This window comes from Komagataella phaffii, chromosome 1, assembly GCF_000027005.1.
Source record: "Komagataella phaffii GS115 chromosome 1, complete sequence".
NCBI classification, from domain to species: Eukaryota; Fungi; Ascomycota; class Pichiomycetes; order Pichiales; family Pichiaceae; genus Komagataella; species Komagataella phaffii.
Genome location: NC_012963.1, coordinates 1159382 through 1184128, shown reverse-complemented (window position 1 = coordinate 1184128; position 24747 = coordinate 1159382). Strand labels below are relative to the sequence as shown.

At 40.5% G+C, this 24747-nt stretch overlaps 14 protein-coding genes across 14 annotated transcripts; 8 read left to right on the top strand and 6 right to left on the bottom strand.

Annotated features, from left to right (window-relative positions):
- Positions 1–70: 70 nt before the first annotated feature.
- PAS_chr1-1_0497 (uncharacterized protein) lies at positions 71–400 on the top strand (the record flags this gene model as incomplete). The annotated part of the gene is made up of 1 exon (XM_002489943.1): positions 71–400. One exon carries the CDS (start codon positions 71–73, stop codon positions 398–400), a length of 330 nt encoding a protein of 109 aa, XP_002489988.1.
- A 338-nt stretch (positions 401–738) lies between these two features.
- Positions 739–990, bottom strand: PAS_chr1-1_0330 (uncharacterized protein; the record flags this gene model as incomplete). The annotated part of the gene is made up of 1 exon (XM_002489942.1): positions 739–990. The coding sequence occupies one exon, from the start codon at positions 988–990 to the stop codon at positions 739–741; it is 252 nt and encodes an 83-aa protein (XP_002489987.1).
- Positions 991–1209: 219 nt separating this feature from the next.
- Positions 1210–4386, top strand: PAS_chr1-1_0329 (Hypothetical protein; the record flags this gene model as incomplete). Its single annotated transcript, XM_002489941.1, has 1 exon — positions 1210–4386. The coding sequence occupies one exon, from the start codon at positions 1210–1212 to the stop codon at positions 4384–4386; it is 3177 nt and encodes a 1058-aa protein (XP_002489986.1).
- A 20-nt stretch (positions 4387–4406) lies between these two features.
- On the bottom strand, positions 4407–6017 carry PAS_chr1-1_0328 (Hypothetical protein; the record flags this gene model as incomplete). Its single annotated transcript, XM_002489940.1, has 1 exon — positions 4407–6017. One exon carries the CDS (start codon positions 6015–6017, stop codon positions 4407–4409), a length of 1611 nt encoding a protein of 536 aa, XP_002489985.1.
- Positions 6018–7174: 1157 nt separating this feature from the next.
- On the top strand, positions 7175–8062 carry PAS_chr1-1_0496 (uncharacterized protein; the record flags this gene model as incomplete). Its single annotated transcript, XM_002489939.1, has 1 exon — positions 7175–8062. One exon carries the CDS (start codon positions 7175–7177, stop codon positions 8060–8062), a length of 888 nt encoding a protein of 295 aa, XP_002489984.1.
- Positions 8063–8344: 282 nt separating this feature from the next.
- PAS_chr1-1_0327 (Zinc metalloendopeptidase, found in the cytoplasm and intermembrane space of mitochondria) lies at positions 8345–10528 on the top strand (the record flags this gene model as incomplete). The annotated part of the gene is made up of 1 exon (XM_002489938.1): positions 8345–10528. One exon carries the CDS (start codon positions 8345–8347, stop codon positions 10526–10528), a length of 2184 nt encoding a protein of 727 aa, XP_002489983.1.
- Positions 10529–10560: 32 nt separating this feature from the next.
- PAS_chr1-1_0326 (Hypothetical protein) lies at positions 10561–11652 on the bottom strand (the record flags this gene model as incomplete). The annotated part of the gene is made up of 1 exon (XM_002489937.1): positions 10561–11652. One exon carries the CDS (start codon positions 11650–11652, stop codon positions 10561–10563), a length of 1092 nt encoding a protein of 363 aa, XP_002489982.1.
- Positions 11653–12015: 363 nt separating this feature from the next.
- Positions 12016–12708, top strand: PAS_chr1-1_0325 (Hypothetical protein; the record flags this gene model as incomplete). Its single annotated transcript, XM_002489936.1, has 1 exon — positions 12016–12708. The coding sequence occupies one exon, from the start codon at positions 12016–12018 to the stop codon at positions 12706–12708; it is 693 nt and encodes a 230-aa protein (XP_002489981.1).
- Positions 12709–12712: 4 nt separating this feature from the next.
- On the bottom strand, positions 12713–13882 carry PAS_chr1-1_0324 (Pantothenate kinase (ATP:D-pantothenate 4'-phosphotransferase, EC 2.7.1.33); the record flags this gene model as incomplete). The annotated part of the gene is made up of 1 exon (XM_002489935.1): positions 12713–13882. The coding sequence occupies one exon, from the start codon at positions 13880–13882 to the stop codon at positions 12713–12715; it is 1170 nt and encodes a 389-aa protein (XP_002489980.1).
- Positions 13883–14291: 409 nt separating this feature from the next.
- PAS_chr1-1_0323 (Diadenosine 5',5''-P1,P4-tetraphosphate phosphorylase II (AP4A phosphorylase)) lies at positions 14292–15299 on the top strand (the record flags this gene model as incomplete). Its single annotated transcript, XM_002489934.1, has 1 exon — positions 14292–15299. The coding sequence occupies one exon, from the start codon at positions 14292–14294 to the stop codon at positions 15297–15299; it is 1008 nt and encodes a 335-aa protein (XP_002489979.1).
- Positions 15300–15346: 47 nt separating this feature from the next.
- PAS_chr1-1_0322 (Subunit 7 of the ubiquinol cytochrome-c reductase complex) lies at positions 15347–15730 on the bottom strand (the record flags this gene model as incomplete). Its single annotated transcript, XM_002489933.1, has 1 exon — positions 15347–15730. One exon carries the CDS (start codon positions 15728–15730, stop codon positions 15347–15349), a length of 384 nt encoding a protein of 127 aa, XP_002489978.1.
- A 1687-nt stretch (positions 15731–17417) lies between these two features.
- Positions 17418–19397, top strand: PAS_chr1-1_0320 (uncharacterized protein; the record flags this gene model as incomplete). The annotated part of the gene is made up of 1 exon (XM_002489932.1): positions 17418–19397. One exon carries the CDS (start codon positions 17418–17420, stop codon positions 19395–19397), a length of 1980 nt encoding a protein of 659 aa, XP_002489977.1.
- Positions 19398–19423: 26 nt separating this feature from the next.
- On the bottom strand, positions 19424–20529 carry PAS_chr1-1_0319 (Fructose 1,6-bisphosphate aldolase, required for glycolysis and gluconeogenesis; the record flags this gene model as incomplete). The annotated part of the gene is made up of 2 exons (XM_002489931.1): positions 19424–20314; positions 20359–20529. 2 exons carry the CDS (start codon positions 20527–20529, stop codon positions 19424–19426), a joined length of 1062 nt encoding a protein of 353 aa, XP_002489976.1.
- Positions 20530–21233: 704 nt separating this feature from the next.
- Positions 21234–24743, top strand: PAS_chr1-1_0318 (Hypothetical protein; the record flags this gene model as incomplete). Its single annotated transcript, XM_002489930.1, has 1 exon — positions 21234–24743. One exon carries the CDS (start codon positions 21234–21236, stop codon positions 24741–24743), a length of 3510 nt encoding a protein of 1169 aa, XP_002489975.1.
- Positions 24744–24747: the final 4 nt, after the last annotated feature.

The window sequence follows — 24747 nt, the reverse complement described above, 5'->3', positions numbered from 1 at the left end:
TTTCTCAGTCTCGTTTTTCCTATCCAAAAGATTATTAATTTTTTTTCTTCCCTTTTGATATTGGAGAGGCATGGCTTCAAAATCGCAAACGAAGGGAACTTCAAAAAAGCTAATACCGAAGAACCAGAAGAAGGATGAAAGGAAGATGTCTTCCAAAGTGTCTAAATTACAAAAGAAAAAAAGCAATGCCAATAAATTGCAGAAGATGGCAGATATACAACTAAAGGATCTGATGGATGACGAAGAACCAGTTAAACAGGATAAGAAGACAGCTCTCAAAGACATTAAACAAAGTTATTATAAGGATAAGATATGGGAAAAGGAACTATTGAAGGAGGAAACAAAGGTTGGAGATGACATAGCCAAGCAGTTGGAACTGATGGGAGAGTTTCGGTTGTGACAATGATAGCAAATCGTTACTAGAATTGTGCCTAGACTTAAAAGAAGATCAAAGAAATTTGCAGGAAACACAGGCAGTTTAACCAAGAACTAATATTATAGGATGTTTGAATGGGAAGGAACATATGGGTGGATCGTAATATTGAGCGATAGACACATAACAGATGGATACTTGCTACCGGACATCTTATCCGTAGGATCAGAAAGGTAAGCGTATCCTCTCATTTATAATTCATCACTGTTGAAATTCATTGCATTATTGACCACATCCACTCACACACTCTCCCCACATGTAATTACACCTTTATATCACACAACATGCATTCCTGTGTATTTATCCTATGCCTTGACATCACGTAAACCAGCAGGAGATCTAAATATAGCATCACCTTCAGAGTATCCACGGCCCAAACCAAAGCCAATTCCCAACCACACAGGGAAGGCTCTTCTTTTGAAAAACAGAACACTTAACAGAACACCGCCTCCGAACCCGAGACCGGTTTTAACCACTGTGTTGGCCAATACAACGTCCCACTTATCGTTTAACAACGTAGAGGAGACGGGTTGACTCAATTGTTTTGATTCTGACATTTCTATATATGCTTTGAAGAGGGTTCTTTCCAAAGTTGTTGATCGATCACCTTGGATAATGTCGCACCTTTCGTTGGTTCGGCTGGCTTAACTGGCGCACGACCCTGAAAGATTTGATTTTACCGTTCACACGACTATTTTTGGTACGCGTTCTGGGATGTGTATTTCTTTACAATATACAACGCGGTAGGAAAGAGTTCTTACGGTGCAGCACAGAGAATGGACTTACTGAATGGTTTGGATATCGACACCGTTCAGATGAGCAGGTACAGGCCTGTTGCTGCTGTAAGCCAAGGATCTGAGGAATTAGAGGAAGAATCTGAGTTTGAACTTGGACTTTCCCGACCTAAGGAAAAAGCTCAGTATTCTCCATTGTTCAATTTCAAGCTCAATTTATCGAAGATTGAAGATCGGTTGAATGGAACTACACATGACAATGCAGATGACAAAGAGGAGACAATTGAGGAAACTCAACTGGTTGAAACTCAATACTTAGATACTCAAGTGGTCGGTACGGAAATTGATAACACCTCTGCTTTCAAGACACAAATTGACGAAGCTGTCGAAACATACAGAATACCCAGTGAGGATGAGGAAATAAATCATAGTCAAGTGAGACCAACCCAGTCTGATTTTTCCAAACAATCGTTGGTCCCAGTAATCTCTCTCGCTCCCTCACAGGCCAATGATGAGGAAAAACCGGAACAAAATACAGAAAAGGAACTAGAAACTCTCCAGATACAACCAGCATCAAATTCTTTAACTGCCACTCTTGTTGATAATCCAGCCTATGCCTGCCTTTCTAAAGAAGATAAGATTAAGTTTCGACTATCACTCAAGTCTACTGCAGATTCGACCCCAGATGATTTCATCAACTCACATGAGTTGACAGATTTAAGAAGGAGCATTTTGGAACTACAGAGTAAGCAAGATAAAGAAAAAGAGTCTGGGTATATAGATGAAGACAATGACGACGGTCAGGTGGAGGATCATGAAAGGTTCCTATCTGAGGATGATCTTCAAAATATTGTGTCCAATAATAAATCAATCATCAAGGAGAAAAAACAATCAAAATTTACAGCATTAAAATTACTTGAAGAATTCGAAAACGATGATAATTTGGAGGAAATCGGGGCTCAATTCATCAAATCGTCTCCGATCAGAATCGATAGCACGCCTAATACATCACCTTTGAAAGTGAGAGAACCTATCAAGTCTCCTTTCCAGCTTCAAAACCACCAACCTCTTTCTAATCCATTACAACAATACACTGTTAAATTGAATGAGACTATCAGGACTGATGATATTGGAGCCAAGTTAATTGACCTCAGTTCTGATGAAGACGATTACAATTTTCAGAAAGTAAAAGCCGAGACAAGTAAGGCAACCGTTCTTCAAGTCAAGGCCAAATTTGCCCGCAAGAAGAATCGTCAGGGAGGAGACAAACGATTAGAGGGTCCATTTGTGAACAAGTTTCCTGTTAAAGATCTCATTAGACATGTTAAAGAATCCAATAAATCGAAGAATAAGAAGCTTTTCAAGTTATTGAAGAACAAAACCAAGCAGCAGATGCTTCTTTATTTGAAAGACAACAAACAAGAGGAGGGAATTGTTTACAAATTGACTCAAGAGGATAAAGATCTTGAAGACCTTTTAACCCGTGAATTGGAAATGAATAGAAAACTTAAGGAACGAGAACGTAGTAGTTCCAAGAAATCTAACAAGGGAGATACGCCTGACACCGAAGAAGTCCCTGATAGTGCCTCTGAAGTTGAAGGAGAAGATGCCGAAGATATTGAAGAGGAAATTGGAACCATCAATCAAACTGATGATCTGGAGGAAGACAATGAAGATGAGATTTATTTAGGTGCTTATGGAGGTCCCCACGAAGGTCCCCAACCTACTTCAATGCATCAAAGTAACCTCGACACCCAGATATCGATAGACATTGAACCTACCCAGAAACATTCTCAAGATCAACCTAACTCCATGAATCATGTTGGTTACAACAAAGAAATTATTGAAACGGATCAGGTTCAACTCGATTCTTTAACTCAACTAGTCTCAGAATCACAATTCCCATCAATTCCCAAGACAGGAATAGTATCACATTCTTCCTCCGATGAAGAGGATGATGACGATGAAGACGAAGCAGAATCTCGTAGAATTCAAGTAGACCTAATGAAAATGAAGATGCATAAGAAGGAGCTTCTACGAAAGAAACGTGATAGAGAAATGAAATCCAAGAAACTAGATCAAATTATGCAACAAGAAGCTGAAGAATCTGAGGACGAGTATCAAGGTATGGGGGGAATCGACGGAGATTTTGACGACGAGGCCAATAGTGAAGACGAGAAGATGTTAGACGACTACTCCAAAATCAAGCAGAGAGAAGATAAGTTGCAAAGCCTTTTAGCCAAGACTACTATTGAAGAAGATAGAGAGCAGATTAAAAAGTTGTTACACGACATTCAAACTGGTAGGTTAAGACGAGGTCGTAGGAATCAAGAAGATCTAGAACTTAGTGAAGGTGAAGATGATCTTTTGATGCAATTTTACCGAAACAGAAGAGAGAAACAAAGAGAAAAATTGAAGCAAGAGTTGGAGTCTGCTAACAGCTTCCATAACAATAAAAAATCTAGGGCCTTTTTCGAAACTATTAGTGACGTTCCTATCAGAGTTTCCAGTGTGGAATTAGAACAAGTGGTGGACGATGATGAAGAAGGAGAGGACAAAGAAGCAAATGGTCAGGAATATAATGAATTAAAAGACATACAACGTTCTGAAAATGAAGCAGACAGTGACCAGTTTGATGACGATGATGAAGAACCGATCAAAGTATCCAAAAGAGGGCGCAAACGGAAAGTCACAGAAGCCTTTGTTCAAAAGCAGCTGTCATTCTTGCGAGAGGTCGATGACGAAAACGAATCCATCCCAACACAAACTCAAGTCATTGCAGAAGAGGACGTTGAAGATGAAATGGAAATATTAAAGTCTAGAGCCAGGTTTAGAATTTCAAGGGCAGAGACTTTATTGGAAGAAGAGGAAGCTCGCGTAACTGGGAAAAAGGCACAAGAAGAAGACTCAGATCAGGAAGAACTGTTCGGATCTCTTAGCAGAAAACAATCGGCTGTTGGCTCCTTCAAGAGCTTTTCTAATAGTATGCAATCTGCCAGCGACGGCATCTTGGGCCAACAGATTAAAAACGTTGAATCGAGTCGTAGTAATATAGGAAGCGCAAAAGCTTCAGTGACCTATATTGCAAAGAAAGCCAAAATCAACACCTTGGAAATCAAATATAAGGTCAATCAAATAGACAGGACGTTAAAGGCTGCTAAAAAGAACAAAGACCGTAAACTGACAGCTCTTTTCAACAGAAATAGAGGGTTTGAATAAACAATGCATAAATCTTTGTTTTATGTAACATTAGTTAAACTAGTTTTCAATGCATCTTCAAGGTGATCTTGTCTCACATAAGTGCTCACTACACGTCGGTTATCAGGGGATGCAATTGGGGCTATTGTAGAGCTATTAGAGGATACATTTCTTCTACGGTCGTAATAGGTGTGTTGATTGAGCCCGCTTAATGCTCCATGCCTTACTATCATTTTATGGTTAGGCCCTATGGTGATTGTTGACGATGAGGATTGACCTAGACTGGCTGATCTATATCTGGAAAGAGATCCTGGGACGGGAATTGGTTTTGATTTTTCAATCTCAGTTTTATAGTCTTTCTGGCGGTTGGTGGGATCCCGTGATTCTAGACCAGATGGCTGTGATGTTGATTTCTTCCGGAATTTGTCCAGCAAAAGACTCCATTGAGATGCTTCCTGAGAAGACGATACAAGTTGAGAAATTGAAGGCTTTCGTGAAATTTGTGTCTTGTCAATTTGAAAATCTGGTTGTGAATGGCTTGACGAACCGGTGTTGAATTTCGTGGATTCTTTGGAGATCAAAGAAGAAAGCAAGTTCCGAGTGTTAGAACTTGAGGAGATGCAAGCATTGACATTAGGCGCCCAGTTGGGAGTTTGTTGCGAATCTGTTGTGTTGCTCTGTTGAAACTGGTTGAGCCAGACCATAGTCTGCTTCTTGAGTGCCATGGCAGTGGAAGAATGATTAGATGGTACATGACGGGGTGGAGTTTCCAATGCAGTAATATTGGAAGGACATTTAGTTAAAACGTCTCCAAAAAAGATCTTGTGGGGATTATGTTCATCGTCGATATCTGAGACTTGCGTTGACTCCGTTATGGAATCAAATATTGAAGTTGAATGAGCATGTGACATAACTGACATGTCAAAGCTATGCAATTTTTCTTGAAAAATAGTATTATTCTCCGAGTTTCCTAACCTAGAGTTCATGGATTTCAATGCGGTCTCAAATGATGTGTAATGCCTCAAAGGTTTAGATGACTCATCAAGCGATGGAGAGTGAGGTAACGAAGAATGACGTCGGTGGAAATTGTACCCATTTTGAATATTCTTGTGATTAGATAAATTTCTCTGTTTCCCCACGTGAATGGGTCTTAGGTACGAATCGTCATTAAATTCCAAGGTCTGGTTAGCCATATGAGAAGAAACATTAACCTGATTCCTTGATTCTTGAATGTATTCAAAAGTGGAAGGAATACCCCTAAAGGACAGCTTTTGAGTCTTCAGATACTCAAACTCCAAGAACAAATTATCCAAAGTTGTCTCACAAGTTCTCCAGTTCAGATCATCATCCTTCCACTCATTCAAAGGATTCAACCCATGCTGCTTTCTATTGTGATTAATGTCACTATGAAGTTCCAAAATGTGCAATTGCGCCTGGAAAAACTCAGAACGCAGATTAAGCAGGTTCAACTGTTGTATCATGTCCAAATTGTGATCTGATTTGGCGTTCAGTGTATCGATAATCGTATCGTTTGAGAGGGCATCACCATACACATTGGATATATCATTCAACAGTTCGGTATTCTTCTCGATTGAAGTAGTACACTGATCGGCGAGCCCCTCTATCGAGTCAATGAGAGCGTCTAAATCCATGACCAAGCCATAGGACGGACGTGCTGTTGGTATTTGTGGGTTGTTTGTGGTCACAAGGAGACTCCAACCTCTGTTTTTTTTTTACTCATATGTTTACATTTGGGAATTATTAGTGTGGTCGTGTACTGTTGCGAACAACGGATGCCTTTCTTGGATGCAAAACAGTGATGGCGTCAGTGTCTCGCTAAAACGAGGGATTGTTTACAAGTGTGACAAAAGGCGATTACACAGTGGGGGCTACATGAATAATAAGGATTATACGGGTGCTCGCGCTCCTAACATTATTGAACCTGCTCGGCTAACGCTGCTTTCTATTATGTTTCTCTAGCGTTTGTTTACCAAAAGCACCACTCCTGCTGCTGCGGTGCAGTACAGCACAGTAGCTACGATGAAAGGAAAGATTTGGAATACTGGTTGCAGCAAAGCACTAGTGCTTACAGCGATCTAGAATCTTAAACCCATAGAGTTCAAACCTAACATCTCAACATATGAAAGTGCGATTACCAAAATGGGAAATGGCCGTACACTTGATAGCCAATCGGCTTGTATACCATAACTTGTTCCACAGTACGGGCGACCACCAAATCAACAACTTAACACCATAGAGGGAACTAGTTCTGGAACAGGTTCTAGAATTCGGACCCTCCGTCACAAAATGCGAAGGAGTTGACACACCCATACAGAGATTGAATTTTACTGCCAACCGTTTACTCCAAAATTTTGCCCCTACAAGCCAGCCTGGATATCCTAATCACCATGCAATATAGTCACAACGTCCAAAGATCTACGAATGTTAAAGTAACTCTAGATACATCCAACCAGAGAATTACTAGTGATGGGCAACCACCTTGCTACGATGAGATGCTTGATTAGTAACCTTATCGTGGTGCAATCTACTTCTGGTACCTATGTATGCATTACACGTTTCTTTTTCTCATGTACGTTTTGTTATTACATTCAGATGATGATTTCTTTCGTGAAAAATCCGCGACCAACTAATTGAAATCTGGCCAAACAAGTGCATAATTTAACCTGGAGCAGTGTCATAAAGATTTCAAGACCTAATTTTTATTTCTCCCACTTCCTTATCCCCCCCTCCTCCGCCATCATTATCTTTCCAGTTAGTCGCTTTTTTACTTTTGAACGTTGCCGTATTCATGACGAGCTCCCTAGTAAACCCCAATAACGATGGGAACAAGAGTTCACTCTCTTTATCTTCAATGAGAAGCAAGCTTCAAAGAACAAAACAACGAATAACTTCAATACCAAAGGTCACCACTTCTCCAAGAAAGAAAGCTAGTAGCACGAGTAGCAGTGGTAGCAACAGCAGTAATGGAAATGTCAGCAACGATAATCAACACAATCATGGTAATAATAATAGTAATAACAGAGAAGAGATGTTAGTGGACGACTTTGCTCTTCGATACGAATCATTCAGTGACGAAGATCCGTCAACGAGTCCAAGACATGCAAAGTCGACTTCGGTAGACACGTCTAGGTCAAGATCCAAATCACTTTCCAGGTCTGTATCGATATCCTCATCGAGTTCAATACTAGTTTTTTCAAAATCGAAGGTGGTTAGTCCTCATGAGTCAGTAGTAAATGAGACCGCAAAGTTGTCTTCGTCTGTCGTTGAAGGCATATCTCAGGATCCTTTGGTGAAGGATTCCTTACTACCGCCTATACCTATGGACAAACCTTCCAATCATGAAGAACTTCATCCTACGTTACCGACAAGTGTGATTCGTGGCAATGGACTTTTGCCCCCTCATACTTGCTCTAGGGATCATCTAAGCCAGCATCACTTGAGTGACTCAAGTACTGCGACTATGTCCAGTGTATCCACGATGAATGAAAATCTACAACTTCAATCATCACCAGCCATACAAAATTTTAGCATTCAGACGAATCATAAATCCTCCTCCATTTCCAGTGCCTCTTCTGTGTTGGCAAAACCAAAAATCGAAGACGTCCTGGCTTCGGAGGACGCATTAGCCACTGCGATACTGAAGCAAGTGAATAATGGAGAAAGCTGGGAATTATGATCGGACCCCATAATGAAAGAACAAAAAGAAAACCCCAGCCGTTAGGCATGTATTATAGATTAGACATATATTTAGGTGGTGACTACGTTAAAAGGAATTGTATTAGTATATCCCTTATTTTTAGCTACTAGGTGCTACAGCTGCTAGCCACCTTATCTTTGGAGCGATTAGTCCGTTTCTGTCCCCCTTTCTTGTGAAAAACGCCTTTTTCTGACTGTGTTCCTGCCTACTCCCGTTCAAAAGCTTGCTTCCCAGTTTCCAACTATTGGCTGCTTTTCTTTCATGAAACACTTGGCTGTCCATAAGTACAAGGTAGGAGCCATCGCAGCTGGCTTGGTTGTCTCCTATAAAATCTTTGCCTACCGCGCTGCGTCTTCCTCCTCCTCAAACGTCATCAACTTGACCAATATGGCAAAAACTCCAATCACTTTAAAACCCCCTCAGGCTCCACTCCGCTGGGACCATACTCCAGAGCAGATCCTTGCCGAAACTGATAAGTATATATCTACCAGTCAAGAGGTTGACGATTGGGTGGCAAACAGCTTTGCCACTGCCAATGTGGACACCATCAAGAAAATAGCCGCCGCTGAGAATGAACAATACTTGCCACTGTGTCAATTGAGTTTTTATCAACATATCTCGGATAACCAGGACGTTCGTAATGCCAGTACTGTTAGTGAGGAGAAAATTGATAAGTTCTCCATCGAATCCAACCTTAGAGAAGATGTGTTCAAAACAGTGAACAAAGTGTTCAAACAGGTTCAAGAAGATTCGGAACTCCAAAAGACCTTGGACCCAGAATTTAGGCGTTTACTAGAAAAATTGAACCTAGGTTACGTGAGATCTGGTTTAGATTTATCCCAGGAGAAGAGAGACCAAGTCAAGAGTTTGAAACAAGAACTATCAACCATTTCAATCAAGTTTAATAAGAACTTGGGAGAGGAAACTGAACACATTTGGTTCACCACTGAGGAGTTAAAAGGTGTTCCAGAATCAGTTGTTGAGCAGTTTGAAACTAAGAATGAGAATGATGTTACTTACCACAAGATGACATACAAGTATCCTGACCTGTTCCCGGTACTAAAATATGCCGTTAATCCAGCTACGAGACAAAGAGCTTTTGTCGGGGATCAAAACAAGATACCTGAAAATTCAGGATTACTTGTGAAAGCCGTCAATTTGAGAAACGAACTTGCAAAAGTTTTGGGTTATGATACCTATGCTGACTATATCCTGGAAGTGAAGATGGCCAAGAACTCCAAGAATGTTTTTGAATTTCTTGATGATGTAAGGGAAAAACTCAGACCTCTCGGAGAGAAGGAACTGCAAAGAATGTTGACTCTCAAGGCTAACGACCCAAATGCTGTTGATAAGGAAAATTACTACGTCTGGGATCATCGTTACTATGATAACAAGCTTCTTGAATCTGAATACAAAGTGGATGAGCAAAAGCTGGCTGAATACTTTCCAATGGAGTCCACCATTGAAAAAATGCTTGCCATTTACGAGCACTTGTTCAATTTGCAGTTTCAACAAGTTGACGATTCGGAGAAACAAGTTTGGCATCCAGATGTAAAACAATTCTCCGTTTGGAAAATCGATAACCCTGATTCTCCTGAATTTGTGGGCTGGATCTATTTTGATTTGCATCCAAGAGAAGGAAAATACGGTCACGCTGCTAATTTTGGAATCGGTCCTAGTTACATCAAAGAAGATGGGAGTAAAAATTATCCTGTCACTGCTTTGGTTTGCAACTTTTCTAAACCATCAAAGGATAAGCCATCCCTATTGAAGCACAATGAAGTCACTACATTCTTCCATGAGCTAGGACATGGTATCCATGATTTAATTGGGCAAACTAGGTATGCTCGTTTCCATGGTACTTCAGTTGCTCGTGATTTCGTTGAATGTCCTTCACAGATTCTAGAGTACTGGACCTGGACTAGAGATCAACTCAAGTCTCTTTCCCAACATTACAAGACAGGAGAAGCCCTCTCCGATGAACTCATTGATTCGCTAGTCAAGTCCAAGCATGTCAATGGCGCCATTTTCAATCTTAGGCAGTTACACTTTGGTCTCTTTGACATGAAACTACATACTGCCAAAGAGCCTGAATCTTTAGATGTGACAAGGTTGTGGAACGAATTACGTGAGGAAGTCGCTCTGGTTAAGAATGGTGACCAAATTACGAAAGGATACGGTTCATTTGGACACCTAATGGGCGGTTATGCTGCTGGTTACTACGGATACCTGTATTCTCAAGTGTTTGCCAGTGACATTTATTACACCTTTTTCAAAGCTGATCCAATGAGTACAGCTCAAGGTATCAAGTACCGTGATATCATTCTTGCCAGAGGTGGATCAAGAGAGGAGCTAGATAATCTCAAGGAATTACTTGGAAGAGAGCCTACATCTGATGCCTTTATGACTGAGCTTGGAGTAGAAAATGGTGCGTCCAAGTTGTAATGTATTAACCTTTGAAAAAATAGTTTCGTACTTTAAGCGTATTCATCGATAATATCATCGGATGATTTTAACCCATTATTTATTGACGGATTTGTTTCTTGGATCTCATCTTTGCTCATCCGGTAGATGCTCATTATCCATGAGATTCCTGCTAGTATATTCTTGACCTTTTTGGAAACCTTCCAGTTCATAACTTGGATCAAGTAAAATGCAAATTCATTAACATTTCCAAGCATTTCCAAGAAGGTGGATATTTTGGATGTTCGGATTGTGAGCAGCATAGCATCATATTCATACTGAATGGAAGAATTGGGAGATCTTGACATTAAAATGTCTCTTTCCAGTTTCACTTTCTTCTCAGTTCTATTGAGTTTTATCATGCGAATGAACAAATTCTTGACGGTAAGGAAAATAATGACTAACCATATCTTCGAAGCTTGCTTGATGAAGTTTCTCAATAACCTCGTAATTTTGCTATTTGAGTTCGAAGTGTTGAATCCAATCAACGATGACAAAAAGTAGAAATTATCAAAAAGAGCAATTAGTTGCTCAAAAGAGTTGATGAAAAATGATTCCAGCATATTATACTTTGCAGTCAGCTGTTTAATTAGCAATAAAATCTGGTTGGAATCTTGAGTCAACATCGATAACTGGCCAGACTTACTAGAGACTCCAGAATCGGGGCTGTTCACATGCGTGTATTCTGATGGTCTACCCTTGGATTGTGATTCATTGGAGTTAGTCTCATGTAACCATCGTTTTATATTGTCAAAAGAGGATGAAGTTGAAGTGTCTATTAGAGTCTCACTTGAAGACGAATCGCTGTTGGAATCAACTGTTTGATCGTGAGTTGAGACCGGCTCAGCGTTAGTTTTGACCACTTTGATGTTATCACGATGTTTTTGATGATTCTGGAGAGCTTTTCGCAGGTTCAAGAGTTTCTTGCCTTGTATTGATGTGACTGGATGTAAGTTGCTCTGTTGATCATGGATCATCTTTTGACGGGTCTGCTTGAATATGTCGATCAGCGTTTGCGACTCTTTCTTCAAATCAGCCTGTGATTTGGAGCCATTCAGTGATTCCAGAAGATTTTTCAGCCTTATTTGCTTCTCCAGGTTAGACATTTGGACAATGTACCAATTTATGTGAGTAGAGAATAATGGATAATGTGAGAGGGGAGGGAAGGGATGGGTTTATGATGACGTTTCGCGATCATTTTTTTTGATATCAGAAGAGAAGGGGAAAGCGCTCCACATCGAAGAGCACCAGCTGGAGTGCGCTCTCGAGAACTAGCGACAAGCGGAGGTTTTAACAGTGAATTGAGCCATCTCCTGGAACTGCTGTCAACCTATCCATTTCCTTTAGTCTTTTTTTATTGGTCGCAGGGGCATCTTTACGACTTTAATCTTCCGCGCACGTCCTTCTACTACCCTGCGCAGATATATCGATATATCGCGAGAAACCCATACAACATACATCTTCCCCTAATGGAACAACTAGTCAAGGAATACACTGAAGCGACAACTATTGATCCTAGAGAGATCGAGAACTCTCTCAAGTTCTACGAAACGCAGTTTGAGAAACTTGGCTTTCAATACTTGGAACAGGAGAGTAAGGAAAAATTTCTAAGGATCATTATAAATGAAAACCCCAAATTAATAGACAACAACAACATTGTTCAACTAGAAAAGGAAAACTCCCAGGTCAAAGATAATATAGACGAAGTTGACAGTAAGATAAAAACTCAGGTCAAAGAATTGGATCAGTTGGGTGCTTCTAGTATTGAGTTAGCCAATAAAGTGTCACAGAAATCCGATCAGATATCTCAAACAAAAAAGGAATTACAACAGATGGAGCAGGAATTGCAGGAACTAGCAGAGTATGAAGGTGTAGAGAAAGAACTGGGCAAGTATATTGAAGGTGACATATTTAGTGGACTGGAAATGTTCAGAGATCAGTTGAACTCCAAGCAGGCGGAGAATGATGAACGTAACGAGGATATCAAACGATTGCAAAGATTACTGAAGGAAAATCAAGACTTTTATGAGGACAAGAAGAAGCAAATACAACAAATTAACTCTGAAATTAAATCTATTGATCAAGATATTGAATTAGACACCACATTAGGTCCGTGGTATTTTGAACTAGGAAGTCTTTTCATCAAGTTAAGTCATGAATGAATCTCTATTGGGCATCATCAGATGCCCGCTTTGATAAAAATGCACCAAGACTGCCCAGATATCCCTCATGCCGCAAGAAGTACGCAGATTGTTGATTGTTAGACCAAAACTTTACAGCGTAGCTCAGGGTCTTGACTGTTTGAGGGTGGTTTCGGATGTATGAGCCTGCAAAGAAAATCTTTGATATTCCACATCGTTGAGCTTCCAGGAAAGCTATTTGGCCGATGTTGTTTGAAATTGCAAACAATAGTGATTTGGCAATATCTTTCTGATCAAATGCAAGTAACCTTTCTAAACGTCGAGCGCGTATCTCTTCTGCAGAAGCATCTTCTGGTATCTTGACATCAGCAGTGACTTTCTTGAAGGCTTTTCCCATAGAAGCTGCAATGGCGTCAGCACTGAGACCAATCTTATTATATCCACGACCATAGATGTCACCTACCAGTAGATCGACATTTTCGTTATTACCATCTTGAGCTAGAGCCAGCATTTCATCAAAGTCGTTTGCAGCAGTTAAGATTGATAGAAGACCCCACAGTGTCCCTCCTCCGACCGATGAGCCGCTCACACGGGTGAACGTGTTGTTGGCCGTAACTTTAATCATGGACACTCCTGAACCTATGTTTACCAGTAGGTATGGATAAATGTTTGGGTCTTCCAGACATTGGACCGAATTGTAAGAAAAGTGTTCATCGATCGTAAAGATCTCATCCGGGATACGGGTGATTAGAAAATCCAATCCCACTATGAGACTTTGCATTTCATCAGTCTTAACAACGGGACACTTGATTTCATCCAACAGCAACTGGTTATATTTGAACGCGCCACCTCCAGTAGCCATGATTATAACCTCGTTTTGTTCGCCACTGTCACTATCAGGGTCGAAGCCATAGTGAAGTTTGAGTACTTCCTTGAGTCTATCAATTATCTGCTCTACTTTGCTAGTTTCAATACTCTCAAAGTTTAGTTTTCCCCCGTTCTCCAGCTTACTTGAATAGACAATTTTGGTTAAAGATCCGCCAATATCAATTCCAACATGATTCAAAGGCTTCTGGTTGGGTAAAGCTATGTCATTTGTGGAAACAAGCTGTGAATCGTCTTTTTCATCAATTATATGTGTTCCTTTAACATTGAGACTGATTGAGTTACTCAGATGGTTACTGCTATAACTCATTTTTTAGTTGGAAAGCGGGGTTGAATCGAGGTTTCCCAGTGGTTGAGTTAGTGTTGATAGAGACGTTGTTGGGCAGAGGAGACTGAAGGGAAGAGAGGAATTCTTCGCGGCTCATGTTAAATGGCATTTGGAAGGTTAACATTGGCGGGGGAATGAAAGATTGTTTCGTCCTCTAAGAAGAGAATTTCCCACTTGCTACAGAATAAGTGAATTTAAGACATGTTAGATGATTCTGATTTCTAGACATAGAGTTTGAGTAAGGACCTTGCACCGGGGGAGGGGTCGCCAATAGTAATGGGACTACCTTTTATTATTGTACATCTCAACACCAATTATCTAACAATGGACTAGCGCGGTGCGGTTGAAGGAAGGAGGAAGATCCACACCCAACAGAAGCATATTGATTAAGATGGACCAGTTGTCTATTTCAGAACTGAACAAAGTTGATTTGTTTCCTATTGTTCAGCAAGTATTTGACAAAGCATTTAAAGAAGAGAAATTAATTTACAACGAGTCTGACTCATTTGAGATACTGGAAGATGGAAACTTGAAATTCAAGATTGAAATTGTTGGTGGACTGTCGAAGCGTCCATCTAATAGACCGCAAGAGCCTGGAATTAAAACAAATATCCCAAGACCTAGAAAAGATGTTCATGCAGCAGACCCTTTCATGATTCCCGAGCCAGAATTAACTGTCGTCGAGTGCTTGGCAGATGAATATAGACTCATCCTAAACAAGTATCCAAACACTTCAAATCATTTTCTACTGGTGACTAGAGAGTTTGTGAAACAAGATTCCTTATTGACGCCGAAAGAGTTGGCCACCATGTATTTCACTTTACAGAATCTCGGTCGTCATGAAAATTATTTCACTTTCTTTAATTCAGGATCTGAATCGGGATACTCTCAGTATCATAAGCACGTTCAATTCATGCCATTTCCAAAAGAACTACAAAACATCTTTGTTGATGACTTGGTACGTGGAGAAGAATTCTACCTTCCCAAAGATACAAGATCGTCCAGACAGTGTCTAAATGACCCTAATTGTCCCTACCAACATTACGTCCTTCCCCTACCTAAAATTCCATTTGAATTAGAAGAGGCAGAAGAGCAGCTAGGAATGGCATATATGGTTCTTTTCCGTAAAGTTCTGAATTGTTTTAAGTATTTGAACAGTACAAACCCGTTCGATGTGAGCTATAACCTGCTAATGACTACTAAGTGGATCATGATTATACCAAGGCGCAATGCAAAATTTGATAAGGTCTGGACCAACGCTTTGGCATTTATTGGATTATTTTTGGCCAAAGATACCGAGATCCAAGGATTGATCAAAGAATATGGTCCATCTACTATTCTTCAGGAAAATGGATTCCCCAACAATGGGGACGTTTTGGGCGACGAAAACGACTACTGAACTATTCATCAACAAAGCTTTGTATAGTTATATATATATTTATATGTTCAGTTTTTTACCAATTGAATGTTGTCCAGCTCAGCCTTCTCAGCAGCTTCAGCTTCGGCTTCCAAAATGTATGGTGTAAGGTAAGGGATATCGTCTTCCGCTTTCAAAAACTTGTTTTTTGGCAAAAGACTGGCCGAAAGGGTCAGCTGGTGAGCAGTTAAAATACGGAAGTTTCTGGCGTAAACCTCTTCACTTGGAAGTCTTGAAATGGCCTTTTGCATGACTGGAGTCTCTTCTATCAATAGGTCATCAACACGCAAACCAACTTCTCTGTGTCCAGATGCCCATCCAAAAGCTTTAGCAGCTGGAAGGAACACCTTTCTCAAAATTGGAGTCTTTAAGATGTAATCACAACTCTTAACCACGGAAGTTAAAGTAGCCATTATGGTGGAGTTATTACTGAGGTTACTGAAGATTACTGATTTTCTGTTGTCAATGAGCGCGCGTTTATTGGTGGAATTGAGATGATGTTTGGATGTTGTTAGTGGTTAGCGAGAATAATATGTGGATTGATCCAATGATTTAGCTGGTACAGTTGCTACTATCAGCGGTACTACCAACTGGTAGCATATTGCTTTCGGTGGTTACAATGTCGAACACCCATTGCGATAGACGGTATTTTATACACTGCAGGCACTGAAAGAGACTATCAAAGAGAGAACTTTCATACTTGGGTAAACTAATTATTGCAAGGTTGAAGGTCAGAAGATATGAGATCACCAGTAGTGGGGGCGAACCCTGAAGCTGATTTATTGATACATTACTTTTCATGGTATGAGATCCAAAACCGTATTTGAATGTTAGCTAACTGAGTGCCCTTCTCCAAGTGGTGAGCCTTTTTCATGTAATCATCTTAGCTTTAAAGAATCATTACCCATCATCAGAAACACAAAACCGCAAGGAAACACAAGCACTCTGTAAAGAAACTCTTTTTTGATTTATGATGGACATTGTTGTGTATACATGTAAGCTGGTAATAGCTAGCTGTAAAAGAAAGCTTTCGGTTGCGGCCATATCTAGCAGAAAGCACCGTTTCCCGTCCGATCAACCGTAGTTAAGCTGCTAAGAGCCTGACCGAGTAGTGTAGTGGGAGACCATACGCGAAACTCAGGTGCTGCAATCTTTTTTTTTTCCTACCCTTCAAGAGGATGAAGGTGTGTATGTAGAAGGGCGTCCGTCTCCTTGTAAAGAGATTATCTGGTGATGACTTCATAAATCGCCTTAGTCATAACTACGAAACGTGACACGTTCCAATTCAGATATGTGCCTAGAATAGATCCAGTGCACAACAGAAACGTAAAGTCGGATTGACCGGTCCCGGTCCGAACCTTCTTTTTTTCGGCGGTAGTATTACTTACAGGCAGATCCAGGGATTGATAAAATAAACAATTTGTGATTTACCCACGACTTGAAGCATGAATCAACGTACGTTTACGGTTGGTGAAAGCCAACCAATGCGGAACTCCCCATCAAATTTCCTCTGGCCTAGTTTGACCAATGATGCAGTAGAATCGGTTATGGTGCTTCATGTGAGAATCAAACTAGTTTTTCTGGCGAGTTTCTTTTACAATAAACCCTTGGAGTTGTACCTCGGGGCCACAGATATTTGTTAGCTGTCAAAAAAACGTTGCACCGCGCATTATTTTGTAGTATCATTAGATATGGGATCACCCCCCTTAGAGACCTTTTCTGGCGTATATAATTGGCTAGGCCACTTGTAACTGCTTAGAGCAACAGCAATCATGAACATTCAAGGATTCACTCGAAACGATTAAGGGAAGGGAAACATCCCACCGTCACAACGTAAGCTCCTGCTTTTCCCCGTACCATTTATTTTATGGCTGAAACCCTGTTCACGTTTCCTATCCCCCTAGTTAATCGACATCTGACATCTCTGCATCCAAAATAGCTTTTGTCACCCAATCTTATCTCATTGCGACGGATATTCTGGATCAATAAGGCCGCGGCTACGGACACTGCTTTATTCTAAAACTTTCTTTTTCAGCCTACACTATAAATCCCCTCCGCTTCACTTGCTGTAGCCATACCCCAGAGTTATCCGATGCTCAAATGGTTTACACGTCTGATCACCCATATAACTCGCTTGGGTCGATCAAGCTACATTCACACTCCCAGTCAAACCTAAACTTAGGCCCCAAGCAACATCCGGCTCCCATGAGATCGAACTCATCAGCGTCTTTAGCACAACAACACACTTCAAGTTCTCCATTAAATAGAAAGACCAGATCCCGCACAAGTTCTCTTTCCAGGATATTTAGGTCAGGAAGCGCTGTTACTCTGAACGGTTCAATAGCGTCTCCAATAGAGTCCCCTCGTACATCGAGCAGCCACACTTTTAGACATCAGCCTTCAAGGTCCAGGTCTAGTACCTTATCATCAGTAGATACTTCCAGCCAAGATTACTTTGGTTTAACTGATACTGATAACAATGTCATGAGTATCATAGAACCTGGACCCGTAAAACCTCCTCCTTACAAAGATTTGCTTCCTGGAGGATGTCCAAAATTCCCTATTTACTCCCACCAGCTTGAAGGAAGTGAACAGTTACCAAGCTATAAGCCCACAGTATACAAGGTAGCTATACTACAAAGAAAAATGGAATGGTTATCTCCTTACGAACCAGCCAACGGGAGGGCTTGGAAAGACGCCATTGTGGAACTTAATAATACCAGATTGAATATCTATGGATTTGACTCAAGGTTACTAGACGAATTGATTTTCAGAATGAATGGAAAAACATGCTTCGATGAGGATTTTATCACCCTCTACAACTCTTCATTTACCACCAAAACAGATCTGGTAGTTTTGCAGTGCCTGAAGCAGCTAGGTTTTATGAGAGAGGAGTGTCTAATTGCAAGCCATTCTTTACAGTACGCTAAGTTTGGATCTGCATCCGATTATTTGAAGAGGAAGCATGTATTGAGATTACGCTGTGAAACTAGTCAATTCTTGTTACAATTTTCCAATTCACAAAGCATGATCGATTGGAATTTAGCTTTATCTTTGGCGAGAGATAACTCGTTAGATATTCAAAGCAGAGAGATGCCGTTTTATAGAACAGTTCCTCGAAGGACCCGAAGGAACACCAACCCAAGGATACTAAGCTCTACGGAGACAAGATCATCAGACGCTGCCTCTAGATATAGATCGAGATCTATGTCTGATTTCTTTAGGAAGAGATCAAAATCTGGTGCAACAACTCCCACTTTGCCGTCTTCCTTGAACGAACGACTTAATCTCACTATATCCAGTTCCAACGATTTACCTCTTACACCTACTGTCACCCCAACTATTTCCAGTTCAGTTGAACACTCTCCATTGCGTCCGGGGCAGAAACCAAAATTTCTCATGGGCCAAAGTAATGACGATACTCTTGATGAAATTGACTGCCTTGCTCCAGTGTTGATGGAAAATGATATTCCTGAGGGTTGTTCCTGTGATGACACAGTCGATGAAGCCCAAAATCAAAATACTAATCATGACGATCAGGATGATCTTGATGAGTATCCTCCTCAGGATGAAGACGACGACGATGAAGATGAAGATGAAGAAGAGGAAGAAAGACTGGAACCTATAGAACAGTTTCTTAGAGTGGAAGATTTAAATCACGATCTAGACATGGTTCATCTTTCCGCCAGTACTTCACCTTCCATAGCCGATTCCACTCAATTAACATTTTCATCTTCTAATGTCACAGGATCTTCTATAACCACAGCGAGCTCAACAGAAACCGAAATTAAGTGGAGGCCCATAAATGAAAAAATACCTTCCAGGAGAAGAATAATCCGAGACTCTATCAAGTGTATTCAGCATCTCCCTTCCAACGAAACATGGTCCGGAAAGCTACTGGTAAAGCCTGCAAGACGTAAACAATCATCTATTGCGTCAAAGCTTAATAAGCTTACGGGTATGGGTATCTCGACAACAGGAACGAGTTCAAAGGAACCACTGCGAGTTTTTCTTGTAACTCCAAGAGGTCTCCTTTCTGCTTACTACAGTAACTACCTGGATAAGTATAATAGCCTATAGACTTAAAGAATAAAGAGAAATTTTATTCACAGTTTTGACTCAGACTTGAAGGTACCAGCAGCATGGAACACCTCCAGAGCCTCTTTAACACGGCCACTCATGGTTTTCTCACTCTCTCTAATCCACACTCTTGGATCAAAGTATTTCTTGTTGGGTTTATCAGCTCCCTGCGGATTTCCAACCATGGATTGAAGATAGTCTTTGTTTTTCAGGATATAGTCTCTTGAACCAATGGTGTATGCATATTGACAATCAGTGTCTAAATTAACCTTAACAACTCCATGGTTAATAGCAGTGTTGAACTCTTGTTGAGAAGATCCCGAACCGCCATGGAAAACTAGGAAAAGTGGTTTTGATCCATTTTTAAGGCCTAACTGTTGAGCTGCGTAAGCTTGATGTTCACCCAAAATTGATGGTCTCAACTCCACATTGCCAGGTTTGTAGACCCCATGAACATTGCCAAAGGCTGCAGCAATGGCGAAGTTTGGAGAAATAGGAGCCAGTGCTTTATGAACTGCAAAAACAGTTTCGGGACTGGTATAGAGTGAGTCTTTATCAGCATTTTCGTTATTCACTCCATCTTCCTCCCCACCAGTTATCCCAATCTCCATTTCTAACCACTGGTTCATTTTTGTCATTCTCTTGAAATATTTCACACAAATAGCAATGTTTTCATCGTCTGTTTCCTCCGACAGGTCTAACATGTGGGAGGAGAACAAAGGCTCTCCATGGGTCTTGAAATATTCTTCATCTGCATCTAACATTCCGTCAAACCAAGGGAGCCATTTTTTTTGACAGTGGTCAGTGTGCAGAATGACAGGTATGCCATAAGAAGGTGCAATAGTTCTGATCAATAGAGCAGCAGCAATAGATCCAGTCACTGAAGCGCTAAGGTCTTTATTATTGACGCCTTTTCCCTAGGAAAAAAAGCAGCACCTCCCTGAGATACTTGCAGCATAACTGGTGATTTGTTGTCTCTAGCAGCCTCCAATACAGCAACCGCTGTAGAAGAGGACGTTACATTGATGGAAGGAATGGCAAATTTCCTTTCTCTTGCATATTCGAATAGCTTTCTAACGTCATCTCCAACGATGACACCGCTTTTTCTGGAAAGGAAATCAAATGTAGACATATTTATGAAATTAATCAATTACCTTATCAAGGTAGAATTTGGGTGAATTTGTATGTTTAAATACCGGCTAAGAGAATAGGCTACGTACCCCACAGACTGGAAGTCGCATCCGAACCGAAATGGAAAAGGCGTGTAAGGGTTGCATGGTACGAATAGGGGAAGAAGAGAACTGGGAAGTGATCATTGATAGTGTGAGTGGCGGGAAATATTAGGTGTGAGTTTGAAAGGCCTACAATAGGGATGCAAAAATCCTGCTCATAGGGTCACTGGGGAGTATTTATTTTCTGTTTTCAGGTTTCCCACCAATGTAAATGTTCTTCTTAGAATAGAAGAAAGCTTTCTGTTTGCAGGATAACATTTTTGTCCAGTAAAAGATATCATTTTAGTTTGAGTTCATGTGATCACATTTAGATCACATTAAAAGCAAAAGTGACGGTACGTCTTCTATAACTGTTTAAATGGTTGAGGTTTGAAGTCCTGGTAAAAGTCAAGTCACAATGCCCCACAATTATCTGATTAAATAAGTATTGCTAATTATGGCTTTCATATTGGCCAATCCTTTTCTTTAAGCATCTTGATCTCCCTCAACTTCCATCCTACTAGATAAGTTAACCCCAGTAGTTCTATTCAAATACCATGCTTATATAATCACAACACTGTTTTCAATTACTTAAGCACATTTGCCTTATCTTATGGATTAATTTATGGATCTGACAAGTGTTACCAATGTCACCAATGACCTTCATAATTTTGCCAGAATAGGAACTTTGTTCTTCTATAACTTTCCAAGAACCCCCAGTTTTTCAACCTTGGCCCCAGATGGTTGGAATTGGTATGATCCACCCTATAATGAAAAGGTTCATCTTCTAACTCAAGATGGAGGTAAATCTAACTATGCGGACTTTTTAATAGAAGTCAACTATCTCGTTAAAAGAGGAGTTATCCGTGTGACATATAAGCAGTTTTGTATTCGCAGAAGAAAAATAATCCTGGGTAGAGTTTATTGTCTTTTCAACGATTGTGCTAATTATGGAAAAGTCGAAACTTTTAGAGAAGGCACCAGACGGGGTAAACCAACAGCATGGCATCAAAGCAGACAGAAGAAAGCTCTACAAACTGTGCTGGAAGTTATAGATTTTTCGCCAATTGCCTGGAATATTAGATCCACTCATCAATTGGTACGATACTTCCAAATGTATCAGACAGTGTTGATCTCCTTTATCAAACAAAGATTCTCGGGGACTATTCACCGAAGTTCAGATTCTTTTACAATGTATCGCTTACTAAATCGCAAGCCTTTCCAGACTAGTAACGAACAACAGCAACCCATATTATCACTGGAGGAGAGAGTTATCGCATTGTACAATCGGATTCAATCACCCATGGTTAATAGACACGATACTCAGTTCAATTCAGCAGTCTCTATGATTTTGAACAACGAGATTAAAGACCTTAAAAGTGTCCTGTATAAATATCAGAGAAGATCTATCGTTCGCATGTTGGAAAAAGAACTGTACCCATCTTCAAGCTTATCCCCGAACTTGGTCGTGGTACCCGATTTGTACAAGACGAATTCATTCTACTTGCATGTCACCGAATTGACATTCCAAAGGGATAAATCTACACTGTCTCTTCCTCGTAGTGGTATTCTTGCTGAGAATATGGGTCTCGGGAAAACTTGTCTTTGCTTAGTATTGATCTATATTACCAAATATCAGCTTCCAACTATTCCCAAAGAGTTTAGATACCAGTCACAGCAAACTGAAAAAGTGATATCACTACAAGAACTGTGCGTGAATATGCTGAGTCAAGAATCATTATCTTGGAAGCAATTTCGGTCTGAACTTCCCGCATCGTGTATCAAGGCATTGAGGAGCCATCCCCCCTCTTTTCAATACACAACATCCTCCAATGAAACTAGGAAAAGTGCAAGGTTGAAAGTTAAAGATACCATAACGATATCAAAACAGTTGTATCTATCCGCTGCGACTCTGGTGATAGTGCCCGATAACTTGTATCGTCAGTGGATCACAGAAATTGACAAACATTTTAGCCCCAATGCCTTCGAGCTACTTGGTTTTCCACAGGGAAGTGATCCCGAGTTTCCTCCACTTGAAAAGCTTTTGGACGTTGACATTATTTTGATAGCATCTAGTATCTTTGCCAGAGAAAATGATTCCTCTGATTCCGTTCTAAGATGTATTTACTGGAAGAGACTTATCGTTGATGAAGGCCATTCAATGAGTTCCAAGATATCCAGGCCTTCTGAGCTTGCTCGGAGTCTTTACGTCGAACGAAAATGGGTAATTTCAGGTACTCCTACTAGAGGACTTACTCGGTTACATGTCAACAAAGAAGAAGTTCAAAAGCCTTTCAACGCCAAGGATGACTTATTAAAACTGGGATTCTTGATCACAAAATTTTTGAATGTTCCTCTTTGGTCTAATGACCCGAAGGCATGGAACCAACAAGTGGTGAGGCCGTTTATTAGCAAATGCTTCAACTCAGAACTACAGTTATTCCAAATCCTCAACTCATTAATGGTTCGTCATTCTGTCACAGAAGTAGAAGACCAAGTGGACTTACCGCCTCTAGTTCACGATGTTGTTTTGATCGAACCGGGGTACTACAATAGAATCTCAGTTAATCTCTTTACTTCTTTATTAGCTACAAATGCTGTTACTTCAGAGAGGACAGATAGAGACTATATGTTCCATCCATCCAACGGAGCTGAACTGAGAAGGTTGATCACCAATTTACAGAGGGCCACTTTTTATTGGACTGGATTTTCTGTTGAAGATATCCGAGCTTTGATGTCCATCTGCCAAAAGAGTTTAAAGAAGAAAAATGATGATGGAACGGCCTATTATTCTCCACGAGATAGAGACCTTTTGCAAAACTCATTGAGAACAGCCAAACTTGCCCTTTCTAACAAACGATGGAGAACTGCCTCTGCCATACATGAAATGAATTACTACGTTTCTAACGTAATCCACCAGTTTGCAAGCAATCTGTCCCTGGACACTTATAGAAATGGTCTCACAACGTACGGAGCACCTCAGTTGTACCAACTTCAAAAGGCTTTTTTCAAGTATCGGTTTGTTAGAAGTCAACTAGGATTGGAAGAGCGATTAACTGAAGACTTGAAGCCTTTTTGGAAAAATTATTGGAACCTTGTCTGGCGTAAAGATATTCAAAGGATCAAAAACCATGACGGACAACCTATCAAACAAGAAACTATCGCCTCTGCTATAAAGAATCCCAAATGGAGTACAAAATTTACAGCAAAGGAAAAGAAAGAGCTCACAAACTATTCGGACAGCTTTACTGAAACAATGAGCGAGTTCCGTGAGGGTGAGTCAGTTAATGACCAGCTTCGTCAATCCACAGTAGTCGGTACTGGATCGGCCAAATTATCCTACTTGACGGCTCGATTGCTAGAGCACCAGGCTGGAGGAATAAAAAGCCTAGTTTTCTTTGAGTTTGAAGACTCTGCATATTATCTATCGGAAGCATTAGATCTCTTAGGAGTCAAATATTTCATGTATGCTTCGTACAAGAAACCAATTGAAAGGGCGGAAAATCTGGTAAAATTTACAGAAATTGAAAGTGGGGCTGCACTGATAATGGACCTAAAGTTGGCATCGCATGGTTTGACAATTATTGCTGCAACCAGGGTGTACTTCATCAATCCGGTTTGGCGAAGAGATCTTGAAGCTCAAGCAATTAAGAGGGCCCATAGAATTGGGCAACAAAAAGAAGTAAAAGTAGAAACACTAATACTGCGAGGGACGATTGAAGAGGAAATGCTTCAGCAAAGATCTGCCGAAGCCTCCAGCAATAACGAGCGTGACTCAGCTAGTGTCATTGAAAACCGTGGGATCCAAGAATACGTTCTAAAACATGAGTTCCTTCCTATAAATTTTCATGATGTTGAGTATTCTCCTTTTGAATCTTCGTCTACTTCAAACAAACCTATAGGTTCCAATTCGAAGAAAGAGCCCCCCGAGTTATTAGAAGCGGAGTCAAGGGTTGATAATGGAATTCGAAGTTGGAATGTCCCATTAGTGTCTATGAATTATGAGAACGGGCAAGTGGTTGGATCAAAGCTAGTGAAAGAAGGATCTTTGATTCGGTCCCGCAAAAGAGCTGTTGAAACCGTCACCGGTGCCAATACCAACTTGACTCGCAAAAAAGTCCGCTTCTTTGAATAATTAA